At 45.5% G+C, this 26,978-nt stretch overlaps 2 protein-coding genes across 5 annotated transcripts; one reads left to right on the top strand and one right to left on the bottom strand.

The window, feature by feature from the left end:
- Positions 1-9,432: 9,432 nt before the first annotated feature.
- LOC147976333 (peroxidase A2-like) lies at positions 9,433-10,991 on the top strand. Its single transcript, XM_087518707.1, has 3 exons — positions 9,433-9,805; positions 9,899-10,253; positions 10,375-10,991. The coding sequence occupies exons 1-3, from the start codon at positions 9,575-9,577 to the stop codon at positions 10,803-10,805; spliced, it is 1,017 nt and encodes a 338-aa protein (XP_087374833.1). The 5' UTR covers positions 9,433-9,574; the 3' UTR covers positions 10,806-10,991.
- A 390-nt stretch (positions 10,992-11,381) lies between these two features.
- Positions 11,382-25,774, bottom strand: LOC125552386 (uncharacterized). Of its 4 annotated transcripts, XM_087518704.1 has the most exons (14): positions 25,461-25,774; positions 24,452-24,528; positions 24,318-24,366; positions 23,580-23,656; positions 23,446-23,494; positions 22,816-22,874; positions 22,682-22,730; positions 19,562-19,710; positions 19,430-19,478; positions 18,594-18,677; positions 17,904-18,023; positions 12,666-12,728; positions 12,071-12,147; positions 11,382-11,766 (listed from the first exon to the last, which is right to left on the bottom strand). In XM_087518704.1, exons 1-14 carry the CDS (start codon positions 25,578-25,580, stop codon positions 11,673-11,675), a joined length of 1,116 nt encoding a protein of 371 aa, XP_087374830.1. In that variant the 5' UTR covers positions 25,581-25,774; the 3' UTR covers positions 11,382-11,672. The 4 variants fall into 4 exon arrangements, with proteins under 4 accessions (XP_087374830.1, XP_048571876.2, XP_048571877.2 ...); XM_048715919.2 differs by lacking the exons at positions 22,682-22,730; positions 22,816-22,874; positions 23,446-23,494; ... (2 more) ...; positions 24,452-24,528; positions 25,461-25,774 and adding an exon at positions 20,147-20,709; XM_048715920.2 differs by lacking the exons at positions 12,666-12,728; positions 22,682-22,730; positions 22,816-22,874; ... (3 more) ...; positions 24,452-24,528; positions 25,461-25,774 and adding an exon at positions 20,147-20,710.
- Between the last annotated feature and the right edge of the window lie 1,204 nt (positions 25,775-26,978).

Here is a 26,978-nt window from a genome sequence, read left to right as displayed (position 1 = left end):
GATTTGAACCTGTTCAGATCTGACGCGGTGCGGTACTACCGTGCCTAATGTGCGGTACTACCGTACCGTGCTGTACTACCGCTCTGCAGACGCGGTACTACCGCACCCGCCGCGGCGCTAAGGTCGTACTACCACTCCTACACCCGGTACTACCGTGATCTTGCATGGTACTACCGCGTCTAAGAGCCGTAATACTATCTTAGCTCCGCAGCACTTGGCAGTACTACCGTAGGGATCAAATCTCTCTCTAGGCATTTATCATGTGTGCTTTCTGCTTGTTTAACTTGCTTTGTTGTGGTCTTTGCATTAATCTCTCTTGGCTGTTGTGGGTGTTTTTGCGTTCTGTGTCTCAGGTGGTGGCTCTCGCCGTTCCAATCCCAGTCGTGACACTGGCTCCAAGCGTCTGCGCAACCCCCAAGATGAAGCCCCAGAGGGCTCCAATGCCCCCAAGCGCAATGTCAAGACCACTGCCAGCAAGCAAAAGGAACCTGCTAAGGGCATGGACGAGATTTCTGTCACTGAGTATGTCGAACGCCGGAGGGTCAATCCCTATGTGACTCCTCGGGCTGTGCTCAGAGGCACTGAGATGTTCTGGAACAAGCAACAGGTTCTCATCTATCTGGACGTAATCAAGAGCAAGCAGAATACATTCGTGGAGGTCAAGTGGATAGACATGCATCACATGCGGAAGGACAAGTTTCGTGACTATTTTGGAGAGGCTCTGGACTTGGTGGAGCAGTTTGCTATTGAGCCGGTGATCTCTTTTCACCATGACTATGACCCTGAGCTCATCTGTCAGTTCTTTGCCTCAGTGTTCTTTCATCCCGGGGAGGAGTGGAGGATGACCTGGATGACCAATGGCTATCAGCTGTCTGCTACATGGAAAGAGTTCATGGATCTGCTGCACATTCCTGATGACGGGCTTCACACCCCCGTTGGTGTTCGCCCCCATGCCAACTCTGAGTCTGCCAACAAGAACCTGCTTCAGTCCTTCCTTGTTGAGAAGGTACTCCCCAATGGCAAGTCATCTTGGGTGTTAAACTCCTTTCTGGATATCATGCATCGCATCTTTCGCAACACTCTGTTCCCACGCATTGGCGACAAGGACAAGGTACATGCATATCTAGTGGACATGTTGCTCTTGTGTGCAGAGGCACGTTCTTCTCAGACTCAGCCACTTGATATCTCACACATCATGTGGTGTGAGCTTCGGTTTGCGGTGTTCACTCGCAAGGTACCTATCTATGGACCGTACCTGTTTCTGCTGCTCTCCACCACTTGGGAGAAGATGTACCCGGGTGATGAGTTCCTTGCTCCAGACTGGATTCGCCATGAGTCCATCAGCCTCCGCGTCAAGCCCAACTGGGCCAACACCACTACCCGTGCTGAGGCCTCTTCTGCTAGGAGGGCTGCTGGTGAGGGGGAGGTTGCTGCTGTTGAGAATGTTGCTGAGGACCGTGCTGCTAGGTCCACCACTTCTTCCTTTGAGCCGTCATGGGCCAAGAAGCTAAAGGACAAGATGAAGACTCTCTTCTGCATGCAGGCGAAGGGACAGTACAGGGCTCACGTGGCTGACAAGGAGAGTCGCCGCCGTGACAAGAAGGTTATGAGGCTCTTTGGAGAGGATGTGTCTGGCGGGTCTGAGGACGTCATCACACCTGAGGCTGCCTGGATGTCAAAGCAGGGATACAAGTGGACCAGTTCAGAGGATGACCCCGAGGAGACTATCCCCGCCGCTGAGTCTGACGAGGAGCACGAGGAGCAGTGGGACGACTTCTCTGCCTGAGCCACCCCGTGTGTGTAGGTGTCCTCTCTGCCTTTTTGGCGTCTCGATGCCAAAGGGGGAGAGAGTGTAGGGATTTGCGTTGTGTCGTGCTTGTTGCGTTTATTTGCTTTGTCTTTTGGACCTCGTTTGCGCCTTGGTTGCTCTTGTTTGGTTTGTGCTTTCAAGTCCTTTCCTTCATATGGTGTAAGACATATGCACTTTATCTATTGTAGTTAACTTATATGTGTGCTATCTTGTCTAGTGATAGATATGCCTTGTCTCTATAATATAGGGGGAGCTCTGTTCCTAGTATTCGTGTGCCATGCAGTCCATAGCACTCATCTAGGTGGCACACATCTAGGGGGAGCCCGTCTCTATTATAGAGAGGAGGGGTTTGCATTTACTTAATAGTATTTTCTTTGTGCAAATCCCGTTTTGTCATCAATCCACCAAAAAGGGGGAGATTTTAAGGACATATTTATCCCTAAGTGTTTTGGTGATTGATGACAATGCATTTGCGGACTAATCGTGTGCCATGAGTATTCCAGACACTTCTTTGCTAGGCACAAGACGATTGGGTGCCCCTCGAAGACTGACGAAGATGACGTCTTTTCTACGTTTCTTTTTGGTGGATTTGAGTCGTAGGAAAGCCATACTATTAAGAGGGGGTCTGCGTTGGAAAGGTTTGGGTGGAATCATCACGTACACGTCTCCTTCTTATCCCCTCCTTCCTTGGAGCTTCCTCCGTTTTCTTGCCTCCCTTGTCTGGCTGTCGTTGTTGGTTGCGGTAGTACTGCTCCCAGGTCAACGGTAGTACCGTGTGCATTCGCGGTAGTACCGCGCGGTAGCACGGTAGTACCGCAGGTGCCCACGGTAGTACCACGTTCGCCGAGCGGTAGTACCGCGCTATGCAGCCAGGCAGTAGTATCGCCCCTCGGCAGTACTACTGTGTCGGGTTTTTGCTACTTCCGTTTCTTTGCGGAAGTAGGCACGGAAGTTTCCCTTCTCCCTTGGCCGGGATTTTTGCATCGCGATAGTACCGCATGGGGGGCGCGGTAGTACCGCGCATGCGGAAGTACCGCCCCCAGCTCCTGTGCGTCTGTTTATCGGTTCTGTGCTGGGGTTGCAGCAGTACCGTGGGTCGGTACGGTAGTACCGCGTGGCCTTGCGGTAGTACCGCTGGCCAGGCGCGGTAGTACCGCTGGCCGCGGGCTGGTTGGTGGGTAACGGTTGGATCTTTTCCACACACTATATAAGGGGTCCCCTTCTTCCCCGTTGACTTACCTCTTCCACCACTAAGCTCCATTATTGCTCCAAGCTCCATTTTCGCCCGATCTCACTCCCTAGCCAACCAAACTTGTTGATTTGCTCGGGAGTGGTTGAGAAGGCCCCGATCTACACTTCCACCAAGAGATATTTGATTCCCCCACTAATCCCTTGCAGATCTTGTTACTCTTGGGTGTTTGAGCATCCTAGACGGTTGAGGTCACCGCAAAGCCATAGTCCATTGTGGTGAAGCTTCATGGTGTCGTTGGGAGCCTCCAATTGAGTTGTGGAGATTGCCCCAACCTCGTTTGTAAAGGTTCGGTCGCCGCCTCCAAGGGCACCAACAGTGGAATCACGGCATCTCGCATTGTGTGAGGGCGTGAGGAGATTACGGTGGCCCTAGTGGCTTCTTGGGGAGCATTGTGCCTCCACACCGCTCCAACGGAGACGTACTTCCTCTCAAAGGGAAGGAACTTCGGCAACACATCCTCGTCTCCACCGTCTCCACTCTTGGTTATCTTGTGCCTTTACTTGTGGAAGCTTATTTGTTTCATATATCTTGCTTGTTTGTGTTCCTATCCGTGTTGCATCATATAGGTTGCTCACCTAGTTGCATATCTAGACAACCTACTTTGATGCAAAGTTTAAATTGCTAAAGAAAAGCTAAAAATTGTTAGTTTCCTATTCACCCCCCTCTAGTCAACCATATCGATCCTTTCAACAACGCCTAATAACACCATCTACTCCTTCTTTAGAGATGCGGGTCATCCCAAAAGTAATGTCTTAAATCATAGAAAACCTTTTTCTTTTGCTGGTATGTGAAACTAGGTGGTATAAATTTAGCAACAACGTAATTAGCATAATCAGCATACCATGGAGCAGCATGAGAAGCATGTATAACATTTAATTGTTCATTAGGAAAGCTATCATCAATAGGTAGTGGGTCATCAAGAACATTTTCTAACCTAGACAAGTTATCTGCAACGGGGTTCTCAGCTCCCTTTCTATCAATAATATGCAAATCAAATTCTTGTAGCAAGAGAACCCATCTAATAAGTCTAGGTTTAGCATCTTTCTTTTCCATAAGATATTTAATAGCAGCATGATCAGTGTGAATAGTTACTTTAGAATCAACAATATAAGGTCTGAACTTATCACAAGCAAATACAACTGCTAAAAATTCTTTTTCAGTAGTGGCATAATTTCTCTGGGCATTTGATGATCCACAAGTATATGGGATCTATCGTAGTCCTTTCGATAAGTAAGAGTGTCGAACCCAACGAGGAGCAGAAGGAAATGATAAGCGGTTTTCAGCAAGGTATTCTCTGCAAGCACTGAAATTATAGGTAACAGATAGTTTTGTGATAAGATAATTGGTAACGAGCAACAAGTAACAAAAGTAAATAAAGTGCAGCAAGGTGGCCCAATCCTTTTTGTAGCAAAGGACAAGCCTGGACAAACTCTTATGTGAAGTAAAGCGCTCCCGGGGACACATGAGAATTATCGTCAAGCTAGTTTTCATCACGTTCATATGATTCGCGTTCGGTACTTTGATAATTTGGTATGTGGGTGGACCGGTGCTTGGGTGTTGTCCTTACTTGGACAAGCATCCCACTTATGATTAACCCCCATTGCAAGCATCCACAACTACAACAAAAGTATTAAGGTAAACCTAACCATAGCATGAAACATATGGATCCAAATCAGCCCCTTACGAAGCAACGCATAAACTAGGGTTTAAGTTTCTATCACTCTAGCAACCCATCATCTACTTATTACTTCCCAATGCCTTCCTCTAGGCCCAAATAATGGTGAAGTGTCATGTAGTTGACGTTCAAATAACACCACTAGAGGAGAGACAACATACATCTTATCAAAATATCGAACGAATACCAAATTCACATGACTACTAATAGCAAGACTTCTCTCATGTCCTCAGGAACAAACGTAACTACTCACAAAGCATATTCATGTTCATAATCAGAGGGGTATTAATGTGCATATAGGATCTGAAATATGATCTTCCACCAAATAAACCAACTAGCATCAACTACAAGGAGTAATTAACACTACTAGCAACCCACAGGTACCAATCCCGGACTTGGAGACAAGAATTGGATACAAGAGATGAACTAGGGTTTTGAGAGGAGATGGTGCCGGTGAAGATGTTGATGGAGATTGCCCTCTCCCGATGAGAGGAGCATTGGTGATGACGATGGCAATGATTTCCCCCTCCCGGAGGGAAGTTTCCCCGGCAGAATAGCTCCGCCAGAGCCCTAGATTGGTTCCACCAAGGTTCCGCCTCATGGCGGCGAAGTCTCGTCCGGAAAGATGGCTTATGATTTTTTCCTCATCGAAAGACTCCATATAGCAGAAGATGGCCATCGGAGGGCCACCATGGGGCCCACGAGGTAGGGGGCACGCCCAGGGGGTAGGGCGCGCCCCCACCCTCGTGGGCAAGGTGTGCCCCCCCTGGTGAACTTCTTGCGCTCAGTATTTTTTATATATTCTCAAAACGTCTTCCGTGTAGTTTCGGGACTTTTGGAGCTGTGCAGAATAGGTCTCTAATATTTGCTCCTTTTCCAGCCCAGAATCCCAGCTGCCGGCATTCTCCCTCTTTATGTAAACCTTGTAAAATAAGAGAGAATAGGCATAAGTATTGTGACATAATGTGTAATAACAACCCATAATGCAATAAATATCGATATAAAAGCATGATGCAAAATGGACGTATCAGCATTGTCTAGAGTTTTACTAGCATATTGAATAACATTTAATTTTTTATCAACTCTTTGCCCTAGGACAACACCTAGAGCATAATCACTAGCATCACACATAATTTCAAAAGTTAAATTCCAATCAGGTGGCTGAAAAATTGGTGCAGAGATCAATGCTTTCTTAAGTATTTCAGATGCTTCTACACAATCATCATCAAAGACTAATAGTATATCTTTTTGTAATAAATTAGTTAGAGGCCGAGAAATTTTTGAGAAGTTCTTAATGAACCTCCTATAAAAGTCGGCATGACCAAGGAGACCGAGCATAAAGTTTTTGAATAATCATTTCTCTTGAGAGCTCATGATTGGGGCATGAATATAACATTGATTTAAGCCTCCCCAAGCTTGAGCGATGCTTTCTCCTTCGCGAGGCCAAAAATTATATATATAATTGCGATCATGATGAACAAGATGCATAGGATAAAACTTTTGATGAAATTTCAATTTCAATCGTTTGTAGTTCCATGGTCCCATATCATCACATAGCCTATACCATGTCAATGCATCTCCCTTCAAAGATAAAGGGAAGACCTTCTTCTTGATAACATCATCGGACATACCTGCAAGCTTAAATAATCCACAAACTTCATCCACATATATTAGGTGCTCATCAGGATGTAATGTTCCATCTCCTGTAAAAGAATTAGCTAACATTTTTCTATCATACCCGAAGGAATTTCAAAGTAGACATTTTCATTTTCAGTAGGTTTAGTAGGTTGAGGATCAACTCTTTGCTCTACTTGTCGGGGTGAAGATACCCCGAACAAGCCCATCAAAGGATTATTTTCCATAGTAACAAGTGACAGTAAATTTCAGCACACTATATAAAACTTTTTCCTTACCAAATTCCACCTACCAAAGGCGCTTCACTCCCCGGCAATGGCACCAGAAAAGAGTCTTGATGACCCACAAGTATAGGGGATCTATCGTAGTCTTTTTGATAAGTAAGAGTGTCGAACCCAACTAGGAGCGGAAGGAAATGATAAGCGGTTTTCAGCAAGGTATTCTCTGCAAGCACTGAAATTATAGATAACAGATAGTTTTGTGATAAGATAATTTGTAACGAGCAACAAGTAACAGAAGTAAATAAAGTGCAGCAAGATGGCCCAATCCTTTTTGTAGCAAAGGACAAGCCTGGACAAACTCTTATATGAAGTAAAGCGCTCCCGAGGACACATGAGAATTATCGTCAAGCTAGTTTTCATCACGTTCATATGATTCGTGTTTGGTACTTTGATAATCTGATATGTGGGTGGACCGGTGCTTGGGTGTTGTCCTTACTTGGACAAGCATCCCACTTATGATTAACCCCCATTGCAAGCATCCACAACTACAACAAAAGTATTAAGGTAAACCTAACCATAGCATGAAACATATGGATCCAAATCAGCCCCTTACGAAGCAACGCATAAACTAGGGTTTAAGTTTCTGTCACTCTAGCAACCCATCATCTACTTATTATTTCCCAATGCCTTCCTCTAGGCCCAAATAATGGTGAAGTGTCATGTAGTCGACGTTCACATAACACCACTAGAGGAGAGACAACATACATCTCATCAAAATATCGAACGAATACCAAATTCACATGACTACTAATAGCAAGACTTCTCTCATGTCCTCAGGAACAAACATAACTACTCACAAAGCATATTCATGTTCATAATCAGATGGGTATTAATATGCATATAGGATCTGAACATATGATCTTCCACCAAATAAACCGGCAAGCATCAACTACAAGGAGTAATCAACACTACTAGCAACCTACAGGTATCAATCCCAGACTTAGAGACAAGAATTGGATATAAGAGATGAACTAGGGTTTGAGAGGAGATGGTGCTAGTGAAGATGTTGATGGAGATTGGCCCCCTCCCGATGAGAGGAGCGTTGGTGATGATGATGGTGATGATTTCTCCCTCCTAGAGGGAAGTTTCCCTGGCAGAACAGCTCCGCCGGAGCCCTAGATTGGTTCCGCCAAGGTTCCGCCTCGTGGCGGCGGAGACTCGTCCCGAAAGCTTGCTTATGATTTTTTCCTCAACGAAAGATCCCATATAGCAGAAGATGGGCATCGGAGGGCCACCAGGGGGCCCACGAGGCAGGGGCGCGCCCAGGGGGTAGGGCGCGCCCCCCACCCTCGTGGCTGGTGAGTGGCCCCCCTCTGGTACTTCTTGCACTCAGTATTTTTTATATATTCTGAAAATAACTTTTGTGAAGTTTCAGGACTTTTGGAGCTATGCAGAATAGGTCTCTAATATTTGCTCCTTTTCCAGCCCAAAATCCCAGCTGCCGGCATTCTCTTTCTTTATGTAAACCTTGTAAAATAAAAGAGAATAAGCATATGCATTGTGACATAATGTGTAATAACAGCTCATAATGCAATAAATATCGATATAAAAGCATGATGCAAAATTGACGTATCATGGTGCGGTAGCGTAGGCCGTGTCTAGCATCTCTGACCTTTAATATGTATGTGGAGTGTACGAACTTATTATGCGAAGAAGAACCATCTATGCGAGCGAGATCCGGCGAGCTGCTGCTTAAATTTCTCGCGCGAAACAACTTTTTTAAAATATTAGGGGTCTGTTTGCGGTTTCTGTTCTGCCGCCGCATTTTTCAGCCTGCATAAGCGCCCCCATGCGACCTGCAAACACAGTTTACGGATCGGCAAAATGCGAGGTCTGCTAGAGTTGCTCTAACAGGGATATAATGTGATAGCTTATAATCCGAACTAAAAAATCTTTGCCGACACCTAACTGTAAGCATGAGCATCCTAACAAAATAAGAAAAATTGTCCAACAACAATAACTGAATTTGGGATGTCATTAATTGGATGTAGATTTACTGTGCTGCCAATAATAACTTTGTCGAAAAGTACAATCATTTGTTGATAACCTTGTCATTAATCGGCAAAAATTGTTCTTTGCTGGTGTTTTTGTGTGTGTGCGCGTTAGTGTTGGTTGTGTTCATTCTAACTATGTAGAAGCTTGTGTGTGCTTACTGTGCCTGTATGCACTTGATGTTTCATTTTGAGTAAATAAAATCCATCCTTTGTCGAAAAGTACAATCATTTGTTGATCACGCCTGCACTAACTCGATCCTCGGGGAAATTTCCCAGCACACGGTGATGGCCAGCTTCATTTCGATCACGTGTGATCTTTGCTGCAAAGATGTCCTTGCAGATGACATCAAACGATAGAATTTCATCCACCTGAAGTGCATACTTCTATCTGTTGCCTGCAGTGCGCCCCCCTCGTGGTATACAGACTAATTCTCTATCTGGAAAATTCACTCCCTGCATGCATAGACTAATTCAGGAGCTAAGGAGTATCACCAACAATGAGCGTGTCAAAGAAAAGCACCGCCCAACCGCATCATCAACACACAAACGTACTCCCACACGCCTTCTGAGTATACGCTTTTTGGAATAAATAAATTATTATAGGGTTATTAGTTGAGTGTGGACCCAGTGCTAAACCGTATCAGCACATGGTTTATGGTTTTACGGACCCTTTCAACCACAGTGCCAAAACTACCAGATCAACCTCCGCGTTGCGTCCCAAGAGCGAGTCCACTCATATTCTAGGAAGCCTCGCGCTAGCTTTGCTATAAGTACCGCCGTATCGGCATTGCCCGCTCCAAGAATCACAAGCACAAGCAGAGCAGATCAGCACACCAACAAGCTAGCTAGCGCGACCGAGCAAGCGAAAGAGAGATCGAGATCGAATTGATTGATCTTGTTGGTTCTACTTCTCGGTAGCAAATCAAGATGGCGCCTCCTTCTCCCTTGCCAGCGGCGCTGCTGGCCGTGTGCGCCCTGCTCGCCGCCATGGCGCTCCTCCAGGGCGCGCGGGCGCAGCAGCTGAGCCCGGCCTACTACGACGAGTCGTGCCCGCACGTCTACGACACGGTGCGCCGCGTCATCCAGGCGGCGCGCACCGCCGACCCGCGCATCCTCGCCAGCCTCGTCCGCCTCCAGTTCCACGACTGCTTCGTCAACGTAAGCACCGTCTACCTCCACCGTGCGTGCATGCGCCGCCGCTGCTAGTAGTATATGATTTGAGCTGAAGCTAACGTGCGTGTTCGCGTGCAGGGCTGCGACGGGTCGCTGCTGCTGGACGACGGCCCGGCGATAAACAGCGAGAAGAACGCCGCCCCGAACAACAACTCGGCGCGCGGGTTCCCGGTGGTGGACGACATCAAGACCGCCCTGGAGAGCGCGTGCCCCGGCGTCGTCTCCTGCGCCGACATCGTCGCACTCGCCGCCGAGGTCTCCGTCGAGCTGGCGGGAGGGCCCTACTGGAGGGTGCTGCTGGGCCGGAGGGACGGCACGACGGCCAACTTCGACGCCGCCGACAACCTCCCCGCCCCCACGGACGCCCTCAACGTCCTTCGGCAGAAGTTCGCCGACGTCGGCCTCGACGACACCGATTTCGTCGCCCTCCAAGGTACCACGACGCACTCCATTGCTGATCCACCATCAGCTCCTCGGATCAAACCTCGGTCTCTATATGTTATGACACGACTGGAGCGGTTCAAATGACACGTACGTCTCGCTTCATCTTCCAGGAGCGCACACGATCGGCCGGGCGCAGTGCAGGTTCTTCCAGGACAGGCTCGACAACTTCGCCGGCACCGGGCAGCCGGACCCGACGCTGGACGGGGCGTACCTGTCCGCCCTGCGACAGAGCTGCCCGGCGGCCGGCGCCGCCGACGCGCGCCTCAACAACCTCGACCCGGCCACGCCGGACGCGTTCGACAACAGCTACTACCACAACCTGCTGCGCAACCGCGGCCTGCTCCGGTCCGACCAGGTGATGCTCTCCGCGCCGGACGGCGCCGCGGCCTCCACGGCGCCCATCGTCGAGCGGTTCGCCGCCAGCCAGGCCGACTTCTTCCGGAGCTTCGCCACGGCGATGATCAAGATGGGCAACATCGCCCCGCTGACCGGAAGCATGGGGGAGGTCAGGAGGAACTGCAGGGTGGTGAACAGAAGCTGATCGCGCCGGTGCTGTTTGTTGTTCAAAGGAGTCATTCATTTGATTTATTGATTTTCTTTTGAAGGAATTCATTTTTTCACGAATGGTCATTGAAGAGTTTATGTAAAAAAAAAATTCGAAATGTTCTGAATAAATGTCCCAACTCTGGGAGAAATAACTTGCACAAAGACAATAACTGTCTCAAAATTTTCTTACGTGTAGTCAGTGAAACCCGCTCAAAGACAATAACTAGTCACCTAGGATGTGCATACGAACTACCAGCCAGCAATATGTTATTTATCCTAGCTAAGCAAGAGAAACTCAAGCATGCTTCGAGTCTAAATCTTCACGTTATTTACGTTGAGCCCATACCCTAGCTAGGCATGCTTCGAGTCTAAATCTTCATGTTTCTGATGGCTGATAACATCTCAATCGTCACAAAAAAACAGGTTAATTAGCTGACAGATGACAACTGTAATAACTACTCCCTCCGTAAAGAAATATAAAGGCATTTAGTTTAGATCACTAAAGTAGTGATCTAAACGCTCTTATATTAGTTTACAGAGGGAGTACATAAAGAGCAGAAATTATACCATGCTAGAGAAATAGTTCAATTGTTGGTCTAGAAAGATTCTCGACACACATTTACATGGAGCAAATGTTCCAAAAAGAAAATGCTAAATTCTCCGGAAGAAAAACATTCCAAGCAAAGATGCAAAGTTTAATGTTGATTATTTGGCGGCTGGAATGAATTCTAAAACAGAGTAACAGTACAACATCTGGAATTGTCTCCGGTTCTACAGATTCTGTAACTTAACATGACAACACAAAGGCAACATGGAAGCCATGGCACTTCCAATCTCATCAGTTGGTTTGTATATAAGTCCATCATGGCTCGCTAGGTGGGGGTGGTGGTGGAGGTAAAAGAAGTGCAAGGCGCTGCTTGTATCTCTCGATCCGGACTTGCCGCTCCTTGCGCAATCTGCCAAACAAAATTACGTTAAAATGAAAGACTAACTCAAAATCCAGCCAAGATCATATTGGCATGCTCACATTTTTAATGCATGCTTGAGAGCTTGCCAATACAACAAGCTGACAGATCTGAACATGGAAAAAGGCACACCTAATTATCAAACTTAATGACAACTCACCAAAGACAAAAATGATTACATTGGTCACATTTTGAAAAACATTACTGTCTGCACATTATTATTGGCCTAATCTTCTACTGGTGATTGATTCAACCTCTAGTAAAAAGACAGAAGAGGTCTGGGAGAAGTACATACTTGGCACGTATATTTTTTGCACGAGTTACATGCTCCCTCAACAAGTCAGCCACAGTATATTCAGCAGCAGTATCATTCTGCGCAATAAAACATCAAATATAATGGTATCAGTCTAAACACCCCAACTAGTGTTTTTGGTGATAGAAAAATAAGATAAGAGGTAAAATTAACCAAAGCAGGGTAAACATACTGGGTAATAAAAGGTCACAAAACAAGTAAACTCCATCCTAAAGTCGCATTTTAAAATTGATCCTTTATCCATTTCGTCTCAACAAATGAGAAATAATCTACGGAATTTAACATATTTTGGTAAGGTACAACAGATGTGCCCAATCTTGCCAACAGGTTAGGTGTGGAATGTTTAGCTAGATGCTATTTAATGCAATGCTCACCAACCCAATTTAAACCTTCAACATGAGCAAATGAGACACAAGTTTCACTTTCCAGAACAGACAAATAATGGACCCATAATAAGGATTAAAAGCAATCACAAGCAACAGTTAGCATATGCAGGATATAAGGCTTCAAACACTTATATAAACGGAAAAAAAGGTAAAGGGTACGGAATGAATGAAACACTGCTCATCCACATTACATTGGTCAATACTCTGTCCATCGCGTCTCTGGTGCTCAGGGCGTTCCTTTCTTGGGCATATCTCTGCAAATTGTGAGGGGATTAATACTGCCAAATATTTCTAGAAGCCTAAGATACAGATTTCTAAAGTGAATGCCAATCAGTCCATGAAAGGAAGGATATATGAGCACAGCAAGCAAGGAAATGTTCAAGGATCTTTGATATGGAGGAAAAAACAGATTTATACATCTCAATGTAATTTCAGGGCGGATCGTCAGCATTTGATTTGGCAACCCAAAATGAATAGGCAACAGGCTCCTACAGAGAACCAAATCGTGGGGTTCCGGAAAGAAATGAGCTCCTCCAGCACACCACCACCACCACAAAGCTTGGAAGCCATGGCCATCTTTCCTGTGACACCCTACCAATTCATCCCTAGGCCTTTCAACCAGCTTCACAGGAACTTCAGGGTACTGCCCTTCAACCAGCTCATTGATTTCTTCAGGTCTTACATCTATAAAGCTATGCCTTTGATGATAACTTATGAACCAGGTATGGATCAGAATGCTACTCTTTTCTGCAAGAAACTGCAGTTCTTGTTTGTTGCTCATGCTCTGAAAACTACCTGGCCGACACTGGTCCCTCTGAACATAATGGAAGTGGTTAGAGTTGACCAAATGAATTGGAACACTGCCTTTGCTACTCTATCATACTCTGATGAAGCTTGTCATGAATTAGATACCAAACCTGTTGCTACAGATATAGTCTGATAGCCTGGGGAATGATATTGTAATGAGTGACACCACTGCAATGATCTCTGACAGACCCACCGCAAACAAGGGACGCAAGACTAAGATAGTTGCTGAAATTATCACTACCCAGCTTCGTCGTAGTGACCGGGGGAACAAGTACGACGGATTCAAGGCCCCTCCCTGGCAGAGACTCGCACCACCAAAAGCAAAGTCAATCCTAGGATGATCCCAGCTGCTCCAAACCAGGCCAACACCACCTCTGCTGCTGCTCCCATCGCCAAGACGGCAGCGATCCTACCCCGCTTCCAGTACTCCAACACATTGGGACTGTCAGATGTGGGATTCCAGACGAAGAGCTCTCCACTTCCAAGTTGACGGCTGAGCCGCCGGAAGAGACTTCTTCCTCCTCCACTACATAATCATCCATGTCTGGTAAGAAACAATGGAAGGTGCTTGTTTGGAATGTGCGCGGAATAAATTCAGATGATAAGCTACTAGCTATAAGAAACGCCATTTCTATCAGTGGTTGTGATGTAATATGTTTGCAAGAGACCAAGCATATGCACTTTGATTTGAACTTCATCAAGACCTTTGTCCCCGAAAATTCGATAAATTTGCTTCCGTGTGGAATAGTTCAGTCTGTGATGGAGTAACTACTTTCTCTGATATTTTTGCACTGGGTATTGAATTTACTTCTAAGTTATCTGGAAATGTTTGGAAGCTTTTCAATATATATGGCCCATGTCGTGGCGAAGACAGGAATTCTTTCGCTTCTTGGCTTTATGACCTAAACATCCAGAACTCCTCTTGGGCGATTTTAATTTCATAAGATCCGTAAGTAACAGGAATAAACCTGGAGGAGACCTAAATGATATCATGTTATCCAATGACGTAATCCGCAGTCAGGCACTAGTTGAAATTCCCCTAAAAGGGCACTCATTCACCTGGAGCAATATGCAAGAGGATCCCTTGCTGGAACAACTTGATTGGGTTTTCTCTTCAAGTAATTGGACTCTCTCGTATCCAAACACTACGGCGATGGCTCTAGGAAAACCTGTCTCCGATGGGCTCGAAGACCTACGGCCACTATCTACCCCAGAGAAGAACATCAGAAGGATTGTCAAAGCCCATCTCCTCACCCTCCTGCAGCACCAAAACGCCTACTGGAAGAAGCGTTGCACTATTCGACGGATTAAATACGGAGAAGAGAACACCAAGCTTTTTCAAGCCTTGGCAACTGAACGGTACAGAAAAAACACAATTGCATCTCTCAAGCTCCCTGATGGCACTGAAGTGCATGATCATGCTGCCAAAGAGGCTGTCCTTTTCCAAGCCTTTAAACAGCGACTAGGTGAATCATCCCCTCCGGCTATGAAATTTGATTTACCATCCATAATCCAAAAGGTACATGGTTCGGAAACATTGTCTTTTCACACATGAGGAAATTGACGAGGTTGTCAAAAAAATGCCTGCTGATCGCGCTCCTGGACCGGACGGGTTCATTGGCATGTTTCTGAAAACCTGCTGGCACATCATCAGAAACGATTTCTATCAGATGTGTGGTGATTTTTACCATGGAGCCTTCGATCTGAAAAGCATCAATTCGGGATTCATTACTCTTATCCCGAAAACTGGATCGCCTCAAACAACAAATGACTACAGGCCAATTACACTATTGAACTGCTGTTTGAAGATCATTACAAAACTCCTTGCAAATCGACTCCAAAAATTGATACTGAAAATTGTTCATAGGAACCAGTACGGCTTCCTACGCAACCGCAAAATCCAGGAGTACATCTTTCAATGTCAAAACTCTGGAAAAGAAATAGTTCTGTTAAAGCTGGATTTTGCCAAAGCCTTCGATACAATTGAACACTCTGCTATGCTGGAAATTATGAAGAACATGGGCTTCGACGCTCGCTGGCTTGGGTGGATTGAGTGTATCTTCAACTCTGGGACGTCGTCGGTGCTGTTGAATGGCGTGCCCGGCAGACAATTCATCTGTCAACGCAGTGTCCGTCAGGAGGATCCTCTTTCCCCCCTCATTTTCATTCTTGCGGCAGATCTTCTCCAGTCGGCTATCAACGAAGCACATCGGCCCAACATAATTGAACTCCCCATCCCTGCACGAGGATCACCAGATTACCCAGTGATACAGTACGGCGATGACATGATACTTGTCATGCCAGCGTGCCCTACAAAAGCTAGCAAAATGGATTATGCTGATTCCATTGGTCTGAAATTAATTTTCAGAAATCTGTCCTAGTAGCCATCAATACTACTGGAGCTCTGGCTGCTGAATTAGCTCAAATCTTTCGGTGCTCGATCGTTCGATGCCATTCACCTATCTGGGATTGCCAATGGGAACTACAAGACCAACGATGACAGATCTTATGCCAGTGGTGAACAGTGTTGAGAGGCGATTGTCTTCATCGCACAGCATGCTCTCTGATGGCAGGAAACTTCAGCTCCTGAATTCAGTCCTGACCTCTATGATAATCTACCCAATGTGCACCATTAAATTCCCTCCAAAGCTGATTGAGCACCTCGACAAGATCCGAAGAAGATGTCTTTGGCGTAAGAAAATGGAAAATGGAGAATCATGCAACTTTCTTGCTGCGTGGGGAAATGGAGAATCATGCAACTCTCTTGCTGCGTGGGGCATTGTTTGTCGCCCGAAGAAGAAAGGGGCCTTGCCATAATAAATCTTCAGGTGGAAAACACGGGTCTGCTTCTCAAACACCTACACAACTTCTACAACAAAAAGGACGTGCCTTGGGTCGACCTAGTGTGGGCTACGTACTATGCTGACAAGGTCCCTCACGCTTCGGAAATTTACGGCTCGTTCTGGTGGGAAGACATAATGCAGCTGAATGATATTTACAGAGGATCACGAGAGTTCAGATCGGGGATGGATCCACTTCTCTGTTTTGGAACGATTTATGGCCAGACGAGATCATTGGTGATACACACCCCGAGCATTCTCTAAATAAAATCGAGGACGCCTCTGTGGCAGAATTACTTGGTATTGAGGACATCAGTCAAGGATTCCACCCGCCCCTCTCCGTGGAAGTGTATGAGGAGGTCCAAGACATGCAACTGTTGACTGCCTCGACGTCACCCGATAACGCAACGAGAGACAAATGGGTCTGTACCTGGGGGGAGAGCTTTTCGTCTGCCAAATACTACAAATTCTATTTCAAGGTCATCACAGCCGACAAGGCGTTTGTGTGGATCTGAAAGTTGGCCTGTATAATGAAGCTCAATGTTTTTTGAGTGGCTGATCCTAGCTGACAGAATCAATACGAAAACTTCAATGTGGACGAGAACGTGGACTGTGTCCTATGTGACTCGGGGTCTGAAGAAATGGTGGAGCACTTGTTTTTCACGTGCCCATTCAGCAAGAAGTGTTGGGAAGACCTGCAAATGACCTGGCTCTCAGATGGCAACAGACTAAATTTGATTCATTCCACTAGGGATGGATGGTAAAGCTGCTGCCTTGTGACCATGAGGTCACGGGTTCAAGTCCTGGAAACAGCCTCTTACAGAAATGTAGGGAAAGGCTGCGTACAATAGACCCAAAGTGGTCGGACCCTTCCCCAGACCCTGCGCAAGCGGGAGCTACATGCACTGGGGCTGCCCTTTTTTTTTGCCACTAGGGATGGATGGTCGAGACCAATGTTCATGGAGGTTTTCACGACAGCGTGGGGTATATGGAAAGAGAGGAACGGCAAAATTTCCCAACGAATCCCTCCAACTCATAGATCCTGGACCAACAGATTCAAGTTAGACTTTGCCCTCTTAGCCCATAGAGCTAAGCCTAGACTTGGGCCTTTTATTGATTCTTTGATTAGCACCCTTGTGTAGGCGGCATCTTCCCCTTCACTGTTTTCCCTCTTTTAGCCCCCCTTCCCCTATCATCCAACCCATGTCTCCCTCACTCCCTTCTCTGGGATGGGAGATGTAGGTGGATGATGGTAGTGGCTTGTTGTACATGTAATACAGAAATTTAAATACAAGACAGTAGGAGCCTCTCCTACTGTCCTTTACCGCTCAAAAAAAAAAGAATGAATGAAACAAGCCAGAACTGAAACTCCCGCTCTAATCAATTCGAGTCCCAAACAAGAAAGTGGAAGGGAACTCTGTACTTGGGTAGAGGAAAATGGATCAAAACATGAATAAATGAAACTATAGCTCCATCAATCCTCTTTTTGACAGAACACAAGACTTGTATCAGAGTATGAAACAAACTGCGCCAATTGACCTACTATTCAGTGGTATTGATAACGAATTAGCAAATACCCTCCCGTCTCTATAAAGGAATGTTTCAGAAAACAGATATTGCTACTGATGGAAGCAAGTTTAACTGTTCAAAAACCTAAAACTGGCTATAGGATTGGGAAAATATAGATGTCATTTACAATCCAGAATTGCCAGGAAAATATTATAACTAAGAGGTATGTCGAATCAACGTAGCAATGTTGTAAAGATGATTTTTACAAGATACCTGCTCTTCTTCTGAAACTTGATTCTCAACATCATTGTCCTTTTCTGACATCCTAGAATCTACAACTGAAGCAGGCAAAGGTCTTGGAAGAAGTGGTGCAACGTTTCCAACAAAGCTTGGCTGAAAACAAAAATGACACAAGTGATAAGAAATTTGAATAAGAAAATACAAATATATAACCTCTGAAAGTAATATGAGGGGAGCCCCAAAACACACAACAATAAATCCAGTCCTACAGTAGGACACAGATATCTATGGATGATCTTTGTGGACAGAAAGTGAAGGTCCTGTTTAACTCAAATCATGTTTTGGTGTACAGAATACATAGATGCAATTAAAGCAAATAAGAGTGAGCATTACCAGGATTAATGAATAATAATTTCAAGAAAATATATGGGTCCTAGAATAAAAATTCCTAGATTTACTTTGACCAATACCCATAGACCAAATTTCCTAACATAAAATTACCTAACTAATAACATGTTTTCTTTCTCAGCGAGCATATAGAATATTTATCTAAGGAAAATCCATAGATTTAATCAAGGAGTCAAAGACAGCATTTTGAAGTGCAAAAACCACCAGAGAGACATCTGAAGCGTGTTCAAACATAAAAGAAGCTGATGCAGAGAATGCCAGAGTAAAGAAAATGTTCAACAAGCAGGAAAGGTGAAAGAATGGAAGTATGCCAACCTGAATTTCATGTGGAACACCATTGCGTAGCCAAGATCGACAAAGAGCATACAAGGATCCTGACTCACTGTCTAACACGTTAACCTTTGGAACAATAAAAAAGATCAGAAGAAATGTCAGTTCTAGTACGATATCGAACTCGCCTATCTAGATGACAAACAAGGAATTGAGAAATTTGATCGACATATACTTGTCCTTCCTGAGCCGAAGGTCTACTTTGTTACGACTCAGGTACTAAGCTTATCTGATTAGTACCTAAACATATAATCTCAGCATCATGACCCCTCATAAAATGAATTAGGAGCTTGCTTAAAATGGAATATTTTTAGATCATTTTTCATCTCGATGGTAAAAAAGACTACACCCCATAAGGTCATATTACCATAGGAACTAAAATAGCATTTCAATAATCAGTACAAAGTGCAAACTCATGTCATGCACACATCTGATGAGAGTCAGAAATTTAAAGGCAACTAAAGATCCATTTGCATTTGCAGTAGTAACTGGACATGTTAAAACTAGTCAAATAGTATAACCATTCTCCTCTTACTAGACCATTAACCATAGCACAAATGAGCACAAATATTGCATATGTCAACTCTAATCAGTACAATTACAAATTCCACCCAGGCACCCACCATACATCTTCCGTGCATCACAAATATACAGGTAACTGGAGATCCATTTGCATAATTGCATTTGCAACAGTAACTGGACATGTAAACTAGTCAAAAAGTAGAATCGTTCCCCTTTTACTAGAGTGTTAACCATAGTACAAGATATGACATCTCTCAACTCTATGTGTAAAGAGGAAGTTTTAATAAAGATGGACTTACTTTGCGGTCATTGATCACCACAGTTGAAGCGTTTTCTTTGGTACTTTCTCTGCAATAAATCCAAGTTACAAATTTTCACTTAAAACTTTCAGTCCGAGAGACAAACTATAAGCTTGCAGTTTCGTTATTTACCTTTCCTTTGTGGTGACATGCTCCTGAGGAAATGGAGTAAAAGCTGGAGATGGGGTAACAGCTGGAGATGGAGTAACAACTAGAGATGGAGTAACAGCTGGAGATGGAGTAGCAGCCAGAGATGGAGTAACAGCTGGAACAGCATTAACCTACATTACCCAAAAAACAAATGTTACAAGAGAACCTCACAAATCCTGACAGCATAATTTACAGGTAAGGAATATCCTAATCAACACAATGCCTGAAAGGCCATAAATCAGAACATGAAACAGCACTGTGTAAAATCAAATAACATGTGCTCAGACAACAAGATACTATGATTTCCTTTCTCCGATGATTTCACAGTCTATAAATCACCAGCGCCTGACCATTCACAAGGCGGCCCTATCTCAACAACAATACTTCATCCGATTGCCAAAATGAGTGCAGTAAACCTCAATCTGCGTATGAAACCCTAGCCGCATTACCGACTAGGCATTCAGTCGGCGAGATCCAAAAGCCTCAGGGTGAGAATTAAGGGAAGGGTCGAGGTTTAGTATAATTCCCTTCCAGTCGAAGCCCAGAAACTAAAAAATAGCCATTCACCTTGAGCTGAGGATGCGGGGCTATTGGAACCCCTCGGGGAGGGTGTTCTGGGCGCGGGGTCACGCCCGCCACCACCGCCCGAGGCACCGCTGCGTAGGACCGCTGCTGCGCTGGCGCCTGGGGCTGCTGAGACGTTGCTGTGACGGGGACAGCGACGGCGTGGGCGTGGGCGCGCGGGTACGCAACGCCGACGTGGGGGGCGCGGCGATGGTTCGCCGCGGCGGCCGCGGCGGCGGGGATGGTGGACGATGTGCCGACGGGGTAGAGGATGCCGTGCGCGGGGGAGGGGTGGCTAGGGTTAGGGTTCAATGGGCGGCCGGTGAAGAGCGGCGACGGGGTCGGGGTCGAGTTGGCGGCACGCTGCGGCGCGGCGGAGGTGGCGAGGAAGGCGCGCGGCAGGGGCTGCGGGGCGGTGGCCGGAGGAGGAGGGGGCGTGGCGGTAGGCGGGGGAGCAGTGGTGGTGGGTGGTGGCCGCTGTGGTGGTGGGGACGACATGGCGCTGACTCGCGAGGATCGAGAGACAGGGGTTTGGTGGGGTCTCCGCTTTGAAAAATGGCTTTGAAAACTGACACGCGCCTCTCGGCTGGGGATTTTATTTCGAAATTTTTGGGCTGGGCGGGGGCGGGCCGCTTTGCGGCGCTGGGCGGCGCGGCCGAATGTTCTGTAGCTATTTCTTCTCAAGAAAAAAAAAAGACAGAAGCTTCTCTTCGGTAAAATAAAAAGGAATTGGTTGGTCCATTTGTGAAGCCCGCACGTTCTAACAGCGTCAAAGAAACAGTACAAGCTGACTGCTGACATGTTACCGAGAGCGTAAAATAAAAAGGAACTGGTTGGTCAATTTGTGAAGCCCTCGATGCTTCATTTTAAGTCAATAAATCCCACCCTTTGTCAAAAATTTCATTAAAAGAAGCGTCTGGAAGTTAACATATTTTAAATCTTCACCAGAGTCCATCCTCCAAGTCCTTGTTGTTTCCCTTCGGGTCCATGTTCAGCAGCCATGAGCCGCGCGAAGTAAAGTTGCAGTCTCCGGCGAGGAAGAGTGAAACATTGGACACGGACAGGCCCACATGGGACACGAGGCAGCGTTGTCTCCCATGCCCTATCCTTCCTCATCAGAGTTTGCGCCTGGCCATCGCCGTTGGAGGTGAGGTCAACAATGGACGTGAACGGGTCGGCCTCGTGGTAGTAGCGGTGCCAATGGCACACAACTGTTTGGCGTCCCCGTTGCATACCGCTTGCGCTTTTGATGCCACCGCGCGCCCGCTGCATGTGGCTTCGTCGAGTGTCCGCTGCTCCTCGACGAAGTTCGGGTTCACCGCGGCCATGGCTGCCACGGCCTCCTCGCTCGTGAACTCACCGTAGATTTGGCACTCCACCAGCCGGTGATACGCGAGGAGTGAGAGGTTGTAGTGTTGCTCCTCATGTGCTAGTTGGAACGCCGACACACGGTGTTGGTTGCTCCTCCGCCATGACGGCGGCGAAGTGTGCCTACTGCTCCTTCATGGTGAGGCTGACATGGATCGGCGCATGCAGGGGTGCCGGCTCATCGTCGAGTCGTCGTCGCTCACCTCCGGCGAGGTCGCTGGCATGCTTACTTGTATTCACCGAGCATGACGGCCCTGCCAGCCAGCCACAAGGACGGCCACCTCATTCTTCTCCTCGTCGCTCTAGAGAGCTCGCGATCATGGCAGAGGTGGTGCACGGAGGAGGATTGGAAGCAGACCTAGTGTGGCGCGAATGGTATCGGGCGAGGCCATGTTCAAATAGCGGGTACCGGCAAGGCCAAGCGGTGGATTGTGTCAATGCGGGCGTTGGAGTGGGTTTCTGGGCCGTCATGCCTATTTAATGTTGGCTGGCTGGCGGACGGGCAATCGGTTTGAATGTGGTACATAGTCGTCCCGTCCAGTAACGTCGCTGCGGTATTAAACAGGCGCGGAGACTGGGACGCGGTGCAGGTGGCGCTCTCTGACGGTGTTCCACTTCAATGTCGGCTCTAGTGAGAGGTCGTGTCCGCTCTGAGCCATCATGGCGACGCTCACCAGCATGAATGTGTGACAACCGCTTCATGCGAGAGAGGGCGTGGGAGAGGATTTGAGTGGGTCCGGGGTGGCGAACGTGTAGGTGGCAGTGGTCTGGACACATGCAAAGCCACCTGGTTTGTGTCTGATTTGTGGGATTTCGGACAGGTCCATACACCAATGGGATACCATGTTGGATGGTAAACTATGCCGGGGCAGCTACGTACAAACGAATGTGGGCATTTTTAGGGTTCACGTTGAAGATGCCCTTACGGTGTACGTAAGACTCTTTTGGAATAATTACACAATGGCATGACAGGCATTGCAAACTCATGTCACACATGCACCTTACATGGTGACAAATATATAGGTAACTAAAGATCTAATTGCATTTGAGCAGTAACTAGACAAGTAAAACTAGTCAAAAGTGTAATTATTTTCCTCTTACTAGAAAAATAGCCATAAGATACTACACTTTCTCAACTCTATGTCTAAAGAGGGGTTTTAGTGCACTTACATTGAGGGCATTGATCACCACAGTTGTAGCATCTTCTTTATTACTTTCTCTACAATGAGTTCAAGGTTATAAATTTTTGCTTGCAAATTTTCATCACGAGAGACAGATTATACACTTATAGTTATGTTCTTTACCTTTCCTTTGTGTTGGCATGCTCTCGAGGAGATGGAGTAATAGTTGGAATCGGAGTAACCTAAATTACCCGCACACAAAAACCTTATAAGAGAACCTCACACTCATATACAACAAAACTTATGGCTAAGGAATACCCTAATCAACACAATGTTGAAAATAGTATATATCAGAATGTAGATCAAGCGAGTTCACAACTCCCAAGAAACACTCGCACGGTCATCATCGCCTTGTCATGCCAAAGAGAAAAATGATCGTCACTGAGAAAGAGGCCAAGTCTACTACGAGAGAGGTGCAAAACAGTACCCCCCCCCCCCCCCCCCCCGATTGGCGAGGAAGTATACTCTCTGCTAGAAGCTCGTTATTTGCAACGCTAGACACGTCACCGACCAATATCTCTGGGAGCACTTTCATGCATACCCGATGTGAGGCAAATCGGGTGTATGCCAACAATAATTGGACATGGGTTTGAAATACATGGTAACTCAAGATTTTGTCGCATTTGAAACAGTAATTGGACATGTAAACTAGTGAAAAAGTAGCATTCCTTTAGTCTTACTGGACCATTAACCATAGTACGAGATGCTGAACCTCTCAACTATATGCTTGCAGAAAGGTTTTAATGCACTTACATTGCGATCATTGGTCACCATAGTTGTACCATGTACTTTGATACTTTTTCTGCAATGAATTTAGGATTACAAATTTTCAGTTATAATTTGTCATTAGGGAAGACAGATTATACACTTTTAGTTTTGTTCTTTACCTTTCCTTTGTGATAGCATGTTGTTGAGGAGATGGAGTAACAGCTACATATGGAGTAACACTTGGAACTGGAGTAACCTAAATTACCAAAAAAAATGTTACAGAGAACCTCACAAGTCTTATATGGCAAAATGTATGGCTAAGGAATATCCTAATTGACACAATGTGTAAAGTGGTATAAGACATAATAAAAAGCAAGTGAGTTTGACTACTCCCAACAAACACTTGCCCAACTAGTCGTGCCTTGTCGTGCCAAAAAGAAAATGATCGCCATTGAGAAAAGGACCAGGTCCACTACGAGAGAGGGGCAAACCAGGATGCCCCCCTTGATGAGGAAGTCGACTATCTGCCTGCAGCTCGTGATTTTGAACGCTAGCTACATACGTTACCAACCAATATCTTCAAGATCACTTTCATCCATATGACGCAAGTCAGATCGAATGTATGCCAATAATTGACTAGTATATTTTTCCTATGATCTTACGATGTACCTAAGACTCTTTTGGAATGATTTCAAAATGACGTGTCAAGTATTGCAAGCTCATGTCACCCACACTTCCAATGTATGTGATAAATATACATTTATCTGAAGATCCAGTTGCATTTGAAACAACGATTAACATGTAAAGTAGTCAAACAGTATAACTATTCTCTATTACTAGACCATTAATCATAGTACAAGATACTGCAACTCTCAACTTTATGTCTAAAGAGGAGGTGTTAATAAATGTGCACTTACTTTGCGATCATTGATCACCATAGTTGTACAATCTTCTTTAGTGCCTTCTCTGCAATGAATTCAAGATTACAAATTTTCACTTCCAAATTTTTGTCATGGAAGATAGATAATACACCTGTAGTTTTGTTCCTTACCTTTCCTTTGTGTTTACATGCTCTTGAGGAGCTGAAGCAACAACTGCAGGTGGAGTAACAACTGGAATTGGAGTAACCTAAATTAACCCAAGAAACAAACATTATAAGAGAACCTCAAAGTCCTGACAGAGGAATATCCTAATCAGCACAATGCCTAAAATTGTATAATAGATCACAAATCATCACTATGTAAAATCGGATAACATGTGCTTAGACAACAAGATACTATGATTTTCTTAGTGATTTCATAGTCTATAAATCACCAACGCATGACCATGCACATAGGCATCCAAATAGTGAGATCCAAAAATCTTAGGGCGAGAAACCTAGCTATTCACCTTGAGCTAGGCCACAGAGCTATGGGAACCCCTCGGGGAGGTTGCTCGGGACATGACATCACGCCTGCCACCACTACTCGTGGCACGACACCGGGGATGGAGGGTGATGTGGCCTTATCGTGCAAAAAAATGGTTGCCATTGAGAAAGAGACGCTTCCAATTGGTGAGGAAAGTCACTGCCCCGATAAAAGCCCATTATTTGCAACGCCACACACATCATTGACCAATATTGTCGGGACCACTTTCATCCATACGACGCAACGCAAATCGGGTGTAAGCCAACAGTTGACAGTACACTTACTTAAGATCTGATGATGTACCTAAGACTGTTTTGAAATGATTCCTTAATGGCATACCAGGCATTGCACCCTTTAAGCAAAAAATGTCTTCATATACACCAAAGAAATATAGATCTATATCCATACCCCATGTTCAAAGGAGATATGTCAAGGGTAAGAAGGAACATTAATTGGCGCACTCATCGACGCAAATGTTCGATGTTATTCATATGATTTAAAAGTAACACGAGATTTGAAAAGGTATGAGATAAAGAAGATAGACCAACTAAAGCTCACACGAGGAGCAAAATCCCCTAGCACTTTTGGTCTCATGTCTGCATTAGAGGCGATGAAAAGGGGTGGGGAGGGGTTGAAGGATTCAAGCAGACCAACCTCTATAGGTGTTGCCTTCTTTGCTCGCCCTTTCTGTTGCCGTGGTCGTTGACTTCTTGGTACCCACTCATCACCGCTACTATTGGAGTTATAGTCGCGACCAGATCTACTCGACGACATTAGAGACAAGTTTCTTACCGTGTTGAGATTCGTCGATGCTCGTTTTTTCAACGCTTACTGGTTGCTAGATCTTCGTTGCCTGACCCGATGGTCGCAACTTGATCCCAACCCCGTCAAGTGGAGCTATTCCTTAGTCGCCCTTTTCTACCATGATTCTCCCATGTCTTGCCTACCGCCGCCACTTGGTAGAGGGGGAAAGGGGATGGGATCTAGGTTGGTCCAAATCAGGGCCAGGTGGTTTATATATAGTAGGGTACGGGACACATCAGAGGGTGTGGGGGATGAACATATACACTAAGGTGGACCCACCTGACAACAGAGACATCAAAAAATTGAATGGCCCTTTGGCATGTTTTTTCACTTAGTCCATGTTTGCAATGAAATTAGTTTTAAACCCCTTCCAATATCAAACAAATCAAATAGAGAAAAGTAAATGAAATATTTTCCAAAAGGCAGTACATAGTTGTTTCCACTCTATGTCAAAATTTTCTAAAGAGGCACACACCATGCCAAAAACACGCCATTTCAAGTAAAGACATCCACGCGTTCAAAAATGTTCACAGCTACACGACAACACGATGAGTCAACTAAGACAACTCAACTTACACCCCATCTTTCATGTTTTGTAGAGGATTTCCTCATGGAAGAATGCTTGTCTAGATAGTGGCATGCTCAAATAATTTTGATGCATGATGTATCTTGTGGACCAACCTTGCGATGCAATCGGAGCACCTGAGGTCCAGATTCTTTGCTATATGTAAAAAAACTCTGAAAACATTTGAGTACATGGATATGAGTATATGGCTCACATATAATGTACTAAATATTTATTTTAAATTCGACCCACAAACTCAATAAACTAAAGATAAAATCATGTTATGAATAATAGTAAATCTAATTTGAGGTATAAGTTTTTTTAAAACTCCCCATGTTATAGTTTGAAATTGGGTTATTGGGATGTGGCACATACATAATTTCTATGTTATTAGTTATTCATATATATTTTTGGTACCCTTTAGCAATGTATTTGACCTCGAGTACATGGATTACACTTAAGAATTTCTACGATACATTCTCTAGCCCGGGGGTGGGCGGGCTCAACTAGCTATAAAAAATGAGAAACACTTTCCATTAGTAGTCTGATGTAAACAATTCGTTAGACCAGTCCTACAACGTCCATTTCTTGTTTCATCCTACAGTCAAGATTTTCCATCAAATCCCGCTCTAACCTCCCGTTCTTCACGCCCCCATCTCCCCTATTCCCTCCACCGTTAGGGTAGTTGCCTTCTTCCCCGACTAATCACCGCTAGCTATCTACGGCTTCATTTTCCTGCTCAAGAACTAAGGTGGGGCCCGACTCATGATCCACCATGTCGGCCAGTTCTTATACCCTCCGGT

Source organism: Triticum urartu, chromosome 4A (assembly GCF_056163025.1).
Source record: "Triticum urartu cultivar PI428250 chromosome 4A, HENAU_Tu73, whole genome shotgun sequence".
Classification (NCBI taxonomy): Eukaryota; Viridiplantae; Streptophyta; class Magnoliopsida; order Poales; family Poaceae; genus Triticum; species Triticum urartu.
The sequence above is the reverse complement of the archived record's forward strand: the minus strand, read 5'-3'. Positions and strand labels throughout refer to the sequence as shown.

Bases quoted from the DNA above. Each gene is read 5' to 3' on its own strand.
- LOC147976333 (XM_087518707.1), top strand. From the start codon at position 9,575: ATGGCGCCTCCTTCTCCCTTGCCAGCGGCGCTGCTGGCCGTGTGCGCC. The intron at 9,806-9,898 runs GTAAGCACCGTC...GTTCGCGTGCAG, and splicing joins TCCACGACTGCTTCGTCAAC to GGCTGCGACGGGTCGCTGCT. The intron at 10,254-10,374 runs GTACCACGACGC...TTCATCTTCCAG, and splicing joins CGATTTCGTCGCCCTCCAAG to GAGCGCACACGATCGGCCGG.
- LOC125552386 (XM_048715919.2), bottom strand. From the start codon at position 20,641: ATGTCGTCCCCACCACCACAGCGGCCACCACCCACCACCACTGCTCCC. The intron at 18,678-19,429 runs GTAAGTCCATCT...ATTGTTCCAAAG, and splicing joins TGGTGATCAATGACCGCAAA to GTTAACGTGTTAGACAGTGA. The intron at 12,729-17,903 runs GTATCTTGTAAA...CACAATTTGCAG, and splicing joins AAGTTTCAGAAGAAGAGCAG to AGATATGCCCAAGAAAGGAA.